This window comes from Montipora foliosa, chromosome 5, assembly GCF_036669935.1.
Source record: "Montipora foliosa isolate CH-2021 chromosome 5, ASM3666993v2, whole genome shotgun sequence".
NCBI classification, from domain to species: Eukaryota; Metazoa; Cnidaria; class Anthozoa; order Scleractinia; family Acroporidae; genus Montipora; species Montipora foliosa.
In genome coordinates this window covers 1359763-1369762 of record NC_090873.1, presented here as the reverse complement: position 1 = coordinate 1369762, position 10000 = coordinate 1359763, and the positions used below count along the sequence as shown (strand labels likewise).

The 10000-nt window shown below is 38.1% G+C and overlaps 2 protein-coding genes across 2 annotated transcripts in view; both read right to left on the bottom strand.

Annotated features, from left to right (window-relative positions):
- Positions 1-1007: 1007 nt before the first annotated feature.
- On the bottom strand, positions 1008-4109 carry LOC138003312 (programmed cell death protein 6-like). Its single transcript, XM_068849312.1, has 4 exons — positions 3993-4109; positions 2882-3127; positions 1853-2054; positions 1008-1704 (listed from the first exon to the last, which is right to left on the bottom strand). The coding sequence occupies exons 1-4, from the start codon at positions 4051-4053 to the stop codon at positions 1536-1538; spliced, it is 678 nt and encodes a 225-aa protein (XP_068705413.1). The 5' UTR covers positions 4054-4109; the 3' UTR covers positions 1008-1535.
- Positions 4110-6445: 2336 nt separating this feature from the next.
- The window catches only part of LOC138003314 (pumilio homolog 2-like), a 25240-nt gene continuing 21685 nt past the window's right edge, over positions 6446-10000 (bottom strand). Inside the window, 1 exon segment of the mRNA XM_068849315.1 lies at positions 6446-10000. This exon segment is cut by the window's right edge and continues 303 nt beyond it. The gene's annotated coding sequence lies outside the window, so the exon portion shown is untranslated.

The window sequence follows — 10000 nt, the reverse complement described above, 5'->3', positions numbered from 1 at the left end:
TCATTGTTCCTTTCTTTCACCATACAGGCTTCTTATCTAGTATTGTTCTTTTAGGATTTATAGATTGCAATTTTAAAATTACTTTGGCTTGATAATGACGTTTTATCGCAGTTTTTTATAGTTAAATAATGTATGGTTATGTTACTTAAAGGGAGACACTGTCCATGCTGGAAAAAAAATCCAGGTTGACCCTGTTTCAAAGCCGGGCAACTAAATCCATGAATTGGGTTGCCCTGATAAATCCTTGGTTGCCCTTTTAGAAACCCTGGCCGGGGACATTGTGTTGTGTTCTTAGGCAAGACACTTTACTCTCACGGTGCCTCTCTCCACCCAGGTGTATAAATGGGTACCGGCGAATTCAATGCTGGGGGGTAACCCTGCGATGGATTGGCATCCCATCCAGGGGGAAGTAGAAATACTCCTAGTCGCATCATGCCATGGAAACCAGGATAATCTCCAGCCTGATGGGCCTTCTAGCTTGTATGCTGAGACATTTTTAAAGGATTTTCATATTACCATTTTCGAGTTTTAAACTTGTGATTGACTTAAGATTTCCCCAAAAAACCTTAAAATAATGTGACATAGCCCCTTTACAACTGTAAGTGATAAGGTCACAACTGCACAGTAGCGAATCAGTTTGTTGAGCATTGGACCACCATGCGCAGCTCAGAGGTTTGAACCTCTGCCAGACCAACACACTCTTAAAATGTCTGAGGAGAAAGTGTTACCTTAAATGCATATGCAATAGTAGACATTCAAGTCCAATAACTAAGATCAGGACCATACAACATAGGCCAACCTCTCTGTGATCATAGACCATGTCTGATGTTATGAAAGAATCCACGCACTCTTTGCAAAGAGTACAGCATAGAACCCCAGTGTCACGGTCTGCCCTATTGTCTCCAGCAAAGAGAGGTCACCTTAGCAAAACAGCCATAAAATTGGGAACAGATGGACCCTGTAGATGCATATGCAGATACAATCCAACATTTGGGGAACAAACATGAAACGTTAACCATCTTTTATTTTCACAAATAAATTTACAATTAAACAACAAGTCCTATGAAACACAAAGAGTTGCTTAAATAATAATATTGTTTCAAATTCCTGTTAATGGAATCACATTCATCTCTATAATAGCAATAACTGTTACAGACTGTATATTCTCTTCAGAATGAGCATGATATGACTTGTGCAGACTCAGCAGGGCATAGAAGCAGAACATGGAGATAATACTCTCAGATTAACACAATTCCTTATATCATAAGGACGTTATATTGAACAACTTAATCATGATTCAATCATTCATTCAAAATATTTTCAGACCTTCAAGAAAAAAAGAGTGCTTTACTGCTTTCTTAACTTTAAACAAAGCTACAGCAGCAAGAGGGTATGATCGATGTAACATTGTTAACACTTTTTGTCTACTACACTTTGACTGCACTGGTCCATTATTGGACAATGACCTTTCTTTGACAGCTAGCTAGAATTATATGGGGTATCCAATATTTGAATGAAAATGATGTTAGTGCTTTCTAAGGCTTGTTTAACAGAACCAAGCACATAAAGTCTTCATAGTTGATTGTAATGTTGCCATTCTGATTTGTATCCCGCATTCTGAATGCATCTGTCAACCCACGTAACATCACACAGCACTGAATGAAACTGTCCAGCTTCAAGCTGCGCTGACCAAACCTGTCAAACCTGTATAATACATGACATATAGAGATATTACAACAAATGACTAGCAGTGTTAGAGCATCCTGCCATAAAGCAAGAAAAGATAGGGCATTCTTGTCACCACAAACACCTGTGCTGTACAAGAAAATTGCAAAAAGCATAGTAACAATACCTTTTCAAGACCAGGCCGACAAAGTTGCCCGACACATTGAAGCCCATTTCAGCAAATGCTCTGTGCAGTTCATGTCCCTCTATTGCTCCAGATCTGTCTTGATCATATCGATCAAATGCCCCCTTCCATTGGTTTATATAATGCCAGAGTTGTTGAAATTCTTGGAAATTAATAGTGCCAGACTGATCACGGTCAAAAATACCTAAGTAACCAATAATAATGAAGTAGTCACATTAATTAGAGCACCTGTCTTTGGCATGATTGCTTCAACCTTATTATTATAAGAATAATAATACTAAAGTGCTATTCAAAATAAACACTTTGATTGGCAGTAGCTACATGCCCCATGGTAGCACAATGCAATAACACAACATGCATCATCTTACACTGGCTATGTTTACATAATCTTCCAAGAGCCTACACCTGGTGGATGGCAATGAAGAGAAAACAAAAATAATGATCACTTGACAAGAAAACTCGGCAGAATGGTATATACTGTAAATCCTCTCTAAACCTCTGGGACTTTTTATTTCAAGGCAAGCTTGATAGAGAGGGGAGGATTTGATAGAGAGGGGAGGATTTGATAGAGAGGTTTTATTTAATTGAGTGAAACACCTTACTGGTAGCAAAAAAACTTAAGGAGAAACAGACTGCAGTTATGCGTCCCTTCTCCCTGTTTTGGACCAGGGTAATGACTGTCCAAAATGGAGATTTGAGTGATATTATACCTGTGATGCAAGTTTTCAACATTTTCATTCACTTGTTGCCAGGTTCTCATTGAAATTTTTACTGCAGTTGCTGTGCTATTTTCAGCTGTAACACTGCATTTGATTGACAAACTGATCTACTTGATGGGGACAATTTTAAAGCCATAACACTTAAAAGTGATGCCAGTGACAGGTGTCACGGGTTCAATTGAGAAGCATGGAGGGGAGCCTGGTTTACACAGTCATAATTCACAAAATAAATGCTACATCAATGTTAAGTAGACAATGAAGAACAGGAAAAAAAAAAGAGAAAATTTATTACCAATCATAAGGCGGCAAGTTTCACTGTTAAATTGCGACCAGTTTCCATTAAGTAGTGCCTGCTGCAGCTCATTGGCTGTGATCTGGCCAGACCTGTCGCTATCCACAGTAAGAAACCAATTCCACAATGTGGGATCTGCTCCTGGAGGGGGTCCTTGGGGTCCACCATAACCCCCAGGGTACCCACCACCAATAGGAGGATAACCCATTTGAGATTGAGGAGGGTAACCTGGAGCATTGCCATAACCTGTTAAAAGTGATCATGGATTCAATGTTACATTGCCTTACAGTTCAGCAGCTGGACTGTAGAGAGTTAAAAGTAACAAGACCAAATAATTTTGTCTTCTTTAGGCAACGTTGTTTTAAGAACAAGACATGTCACAATATATGCTATTTATAAGCAAATAACGGTAGGTCGATAGTTAATTCCAAGAAACAAAATAATAAAAAATTTAAATAAATTACGTGGGAAAATGTAAAAGTTATTTATTTTTATCGTGGCCGACAATAAGATGAATCTCAAATCATTTAGATTACCAGCAACACAGCTTCGCGCCATGAAAATGCTTTTCATGAGCTGCACTACGTACTGACAATTTCAAATATTTAAAGCACCTTGAAACTAGCGTTTCAACATCGTAAGACCACATAATCACCCTATAACTTCCAAGAAAATCGTTGATGAAACTTGTCAATTCTCTAAACTGTATAATGCAGGGCCACTTTTGAAACAAGTAGCTTACTTTTTCAGTGTTGACTGAATAGAGTGTAATGTGAAGTGCTAGATTTCTATCCCACATGAAACATGTGAGCGTTAGCCCTACCGATGGAAATTGGCCCACACAAGGACAGAGAAAAACTCTGACCAGGGTGGGAATTGGCTTGGCGCCTCGGTAGTCAACTGACGAGCCGCGGAGCCACTCAAACATATACCTGACTCGTGAATTTCACTCAATGATAAACCTTATTTCTTCCTCTGCTTCATTTGACATTTTCTGGCAAGGCGCGCTAGCCACGGCAGTGATACTGCTTCAAAAATGGCCCTGTATTCTATAGGTGCTCCCCTTCTTTAAATTGACAGGTTAAGACCACATAAATCAGTATAATACAACCTTGATGGGTTGGTTGACCAGTTCCGTATTGATTCCCAAAGCCTTGGTAGTATCCCGCCATTTTGGATTTGAGGGAACTCGTTACCAGGGTATTGCTTTAGATCACGTGGCCGTTTCTCGAAAGACCAGAAAACTTTTCGGGCGTGAGAGACAAGATTGACGAGTTAAGGCTTCAGGAGCCACAGATTCAGGCGGGACACCAAGGCACCCCATAGTCACATGATAGCCAGAATGCAAATGTTTATGACCGTTCGTACCTAAGTAGGCTTGAAAGGGTAAACATTTTGCCCTTAAGAGAAGTGTTTCATATTAAAAACAGACGAGATTTTAGCTAAACTGGAGGGCAAAGCTCCCTGATCCCATACAAATACTTCAAAATTTTTTCACCAATAGTAACATCTTTTAAAGTATAAAGATACTAAAATCGGAAGGTTGGAAAAAAATAAAATGAAACGACCTGAATCATTTTCAGTCATCGTGTTTACGAAAGGAGGTCACTTGACGATATGTTGGAAATGGCCCATTTTTTAATTCTTTGATTGCACTCACTTTTTCGCTGTTGTTCATTGTTCTTTCCACCAAAATGGCCGCTGTTACGTCAGGTGCAATCAAAGAATTGAAAGATTCGAGCAGGACAAGAACAACAAGTCAATAAGACGTTTTCAACCAACCTCTAGAGACACAAATAACAATTGTGAAATGTGCGACTTCTGGGCCCGGTTAATCCAGGATTAGCGTAAACTTTTGTTTCACGTTTTCAACTTTTTGGTGAAAGTTTCTTTTGCTTATTTTCGTTTTTCAAGATCGACTTCTTCTAATGTAGGGTTTTGCCGAAAATCAGCGTTGAACAGCATTTGGGAGTAGAGAAATAAACTCCTTGGTTAATTGTTAATCTGGGATTAGCGTTAATCGGCTTTTGAACAACCGGGCCCTGGTGGACGAACAAAAGAAGCTAATGAGAGATGTTTTGTTTTCGTCCACCAACATGGCGGCGATGACGTCACGTGAAAACCTCCTAATGGATGGCTTGCAACTTGTCTCACACTCAGACGTTCTTAGGGCTTCCGAACACGTGTTCCTTCCCCACCAATCAATATCGACTAATTTTGCTGTGCATAGCCAATAACATGATGCAAAACAATGCCATACGACAACAACAAAAGTTTATTTGTACCACAAGTAAGCAGAGATACATAAACTAAGTAAGAAAGGTACAATGACCGTAGGAAATAACGCTAATCTACAATAGCTAGGAGACAAAATAAAGAATTTTATGTCTAAAGGAAAAAAGTCGATTCAGGGGAGGCACAAATATGATGATAGAAGACAGGAAACACGAAGAAAACAACAACAAGAAGAAAAAGAAGAAAAGAGTGAAAAACGACGTCATTTCAAATGGACTGGAGTAAAGAGGCAAATCCTAAAGAAATAGTAATCGCCGAGGCTAGGAATGCGTTTTAATAACTTGAACTACTTGCAGAACAAGACATCACGTCTCGAATATCACATTCGACGCACGTATAGAAAATGTAAAAATAAAATGTTTAAGAATCTTGAAATATATTTCGCTCTTCGAGCCTGACTGATGAGGCTCGAAGAGCGAAATATATTTCAAGATTCTTAAACAGTTATTTTATTGTTACATTTTCTATACGTGCGCCGAATGTGATACTCGAGACATGTCTTATTCTGCAAGTATAGTAGTTCAAGTTAAAGAGGCAAAGTTTACCCAAAACTGGAAAAAGGCCTGATTGACGAGCGGAAGTGGTTTGTCGTTTTAGCAGACGTGAGTAGGGGAGGCGCGTGACGAAGTCGTAAGAACGTCTTCGTGGAAGGAATGTTTACAACCGATCTCTAGACACACAGATAACAAAGGCGTAATGTGCAATTGCTGTTGGACGGGTAAAGAAAGCTAATGAAAGATCTTTTGTTTTCGTCCACCAAGGTGGCGGCGATCCGCAAAATTAATAGCAACACGCTTTACGAGAATGATCCAGCTTAAAATTATACATCGGGAAGCATGTTACAGGTTACTGGTAACAGGCTGAGTAATAAGGCCCCCTTAACCTCTGTGCTGTGGTAGTGGTCTGAAGCATTGTTTTCCTTCAGAGTTTTCCTTTCTCACGCACACTGGAAAACAAGAATCGCAACATTAGCTTTCCATTACGCCATTTGTGCGCGGTAGAAGTGATCCGCAGAAAAGTAAGGTTGATCGCATATGGCACTGAATCTTAGCTACCCTTGACCAGCGGTCCGCTAATTATAGGTACATGAGAATACGCCCAATTTTTTTTCTTTTATAACTCAATTTTAATTTGATTTAACCCAGAGTCACTCGAAAAAACTTATCAAAGATACCCATTGGGAACATTTTCTCGGATGCCACCGTATGATTTGTTGGGAAAAGCGAAAGGTATCTCCTGAAAAGAAGTGTTCTCATCTTGACACAGAGATAAATTTAAAGACAAGGATAAACGTTCATTTATTTGCGTACCCATCCTTACATTTTAATACAGCACTTCAAAAGTCTACGTTTCTTTACATCATTTACATTCTGTCTACACAACCGCACACATTGTACAAGGCGGTACGGGTCCGTATTGCACAGTAAAATACAAAAACACCTAGTCATTGCCTCATAACACGGATATTATAGAATGGATGGCTCAAAAAGTAAGCCCATAACAATTACTAAAAGTAAACTAAAATTTAAAACAGATAAATTTGATTAACATGATATCCTTACAATTATAACAACTTTATAAATGTTCATTAACATTTTAGAGTACATATGTAACAGTGGTACGATTTTCTTTTACCGAAGCAAAACTGCCATGCCAGGCACATCTTCGCAAAGTACGAGTCATCTTCACCGGACACCGCAACGGGTATCAAAGACGTTTGAACGACTACTGACGTTGGGCGAAAATGGTAGAAACATGAACGACACGACAAATCCTCGAATGGATTCGACAAATCTGCAAACGATCCCGACAAGTGCCGAAAGATACTCGTACTTACGATTACCAAATGAATGAAAATTGTTGAGGTTAATATGTCCAGATTTTTTTAAATCTATACAGTTACTTAACAGTCTGTACCTGCCAGGGTCATTTACATAATATACAGTTATTTGTTACAAGTGGACCGGAGGTTTACACGTAATAAATTCCCAAAATGATCATTTTACAGTTTAACTTTCTTACAGTGCTCCGAATCAAATATATAGAAGCTCAGACTTCAAATGATTTAAATCCAAATATTTAACAACATACGTACAAAACATAGAAACTTGGGTAATTGTGATAAATGGTTAAAACTATTTATAATACTTAGTGAAGAAAGTTATCTTTCGAGGGGATAATGGTACGAACACGTAATAAACATTTGTCGTTCAACATACCCAACCACTCCCCCCTGTTGACCAAATTGTCGCCACAGCACTCTTGCTTCAGTAAATTATATCTTTACAATTTGATATGAAACAAGAACCTTCTAGCTTAGATATCAACACTTCACAATTTAAGAAAAAATTCAAAAATACAAACCGTGTCGACTGCGAACTTGTGCTTTTAAGATGAAAGTCCTTCAAACCGGCAAAATATTTTCGATGGAGTCTTAACAGGATTGACTTGGGCACGACTTGCAACAGTTCGGATGTAAAAGTACAACTTATTAATAACGGCAACGGAATCCCCGACCAAACTGCACTCGAAAAATAAAACTAACAACATTTCCAGCGTCAAAAGATAAAATAACATGCGGGGAGGGCGTGTTAGAATCGTAGCAAAGTGACTGATGTTGCTTTAAAGAAATTTATTGAAATGTTTATCACACGCGCCGCCCAGGAGTTCGAACTAAAAGTGTTTACAGCTCGTGTGATGGCACACTCAGTTTTTAGTTCAATTTCTATTGCCTTTTTCTTCACAAGGGCGCAACGAGTAATTTAGACACTTTAAAATAATCGAGCAAGGAGTTTATCTAACGCAAAGGATGTCTTCTTTCTCAGAAACCTACAACGGGCCCTTCGCATGAACATGTCACGTGACTTAATCATAAAAAAACTGGTCGTGGTACAAAATAAATGCCAGAAATGGAAAGAGCGTGATGAAGTTAGCAAGAATGTCACTTTTGAGGCCACTGAGAGTTAAAGGCAATTTTAATGCTTAAACCATTAACTGACATTTACATGGAAAACAGCTTCCCATTCAGCATACAATTCATTTACATAAGTGGTCTAAAGTCACGCAGTTAAACGTCAGTAGCCTTAAAATTAACATTCTTATTTCATTTCGCTATTTCTATTTCTGGCATCTATTTTGCACCACGAGCATTTTTTACGAGTAACAAGGCCACGTGACATTGTCATGCAAGGCGGGCCAATTAGATAGCTTGTCTCGTTTTGGTTGCAGTTTTTTTTTGTCTAAACTTGGGGATCAACCAAACCATACTCACTTTCTGACTGGAAATGTCTTACTTAAGTTACTGGAAAACGTTTCAACGTGCAGAAAAGATGTCGGGAATAAACCGGTACTTACCGAGGAGTTAAGAAATGCCTTGTTAAAAGCTGTTACAAGTCCCCCAGCCAAGCAATTTACAGTAACCGATTATAGTCTCCAATTGCTGCTATACATATAGTACAATTGTACAACATTAGCTATACACACAGTAAGGAAATTCTCCTTGAAGGCTCTTGCTTCATAATGCCATTCAACTGCATCATAACATTAACCTGAATAACAAATACAACTTCTAAAACCCTTACCAGCGAATAAGAAAGCTACATAAACGGCTTTGGCCTTTCTTTATAACTAGCATAATCGTAACTATTTGTCCCTTTGTTCACACTATATCCAGATTTATGTGCAAGCTAACTAAACGAAAATTAATTCTCCCCGAGAGGAATACGTACGACATTTACACAATACCTTTAAGGGATTCCCTCGTAATTAAGAAAACATCACAATTTGCCGTTCATTAATTACAATGATTGTTAAACAAAAGAAAGTTCTAGCTATAAATTAGATCACATAGAATACTAAACATCGTCTAATTATTAGAAGATGGGATTGAAATTAAATTCTTAGGATACCAGTGATGCTGATCCGAATGTTTCATCAGTGGACAGTAAATTTGAAAGTCACTGCGAACATGTATTTCTTGATAGAATTCCTAACACATTCTAGTAACTCTATTAACACTTCTAATTATTTGAAAAAGACTGCAATTTGCGCCATTTCCAGAAGCCTCGTGAATTTAGCTCCCTTTGCAAAAAATGGAAATTCTTTGCTTCTCGAAACGTTAATGACCTAAAAGTCCAAGTGGAGACTATCAAGCTAGGCCGACATTTACTATTCCCTGAGCAAACAATTTAAAAATCCATTTCCATAAACCTAGGGCTAAGGAAACGTCTCGCTACGGAAAAGATAGTTTCCCAGAAACATACCCCTGAATAATTTGAAGTCTCTTTTATGTAATTAATTCCTGCATAAAGATTTCTGTCATTAAAACCGCTTTGAGCTTGTTAAACAACGATAAATGAGACAACAGAAATTTAGTTTCCTTTGCAAAAAGAAAACCTCAAATTACAAATAAATTAGAAAGTAGACTTCATTGAAAAGAATACTCACTTAAATCAACGGCTTGAAATGCATACCACCCATTCGAAATTTGGCAAGAAATATTTTGACAAAAATCCATTCGTCTAAAAGATCAACAACTGCTTTCTTTCGGAATTCATACCTCGTTAAATCGACCATTTCACGGTGGGCTGAAGTCTAAAAACGGGCTAAAATTTGTCACACTTATTTTAAAATCTTTACTCAAGCCACTATCTGCACATGGCTGCATCGGAAGCATTATGAAACGGCAGAAGAAATTACACGCCTTAATAACGCTTTAATTAAACAGTATTTTGACAAATATTCTCCTTTGAAAAATGACGCCATTTTTTTGTCGCAAAGCGATTAAGAGTAGTGAATCACTAGCTTAAAAATGAGAAGTGATGT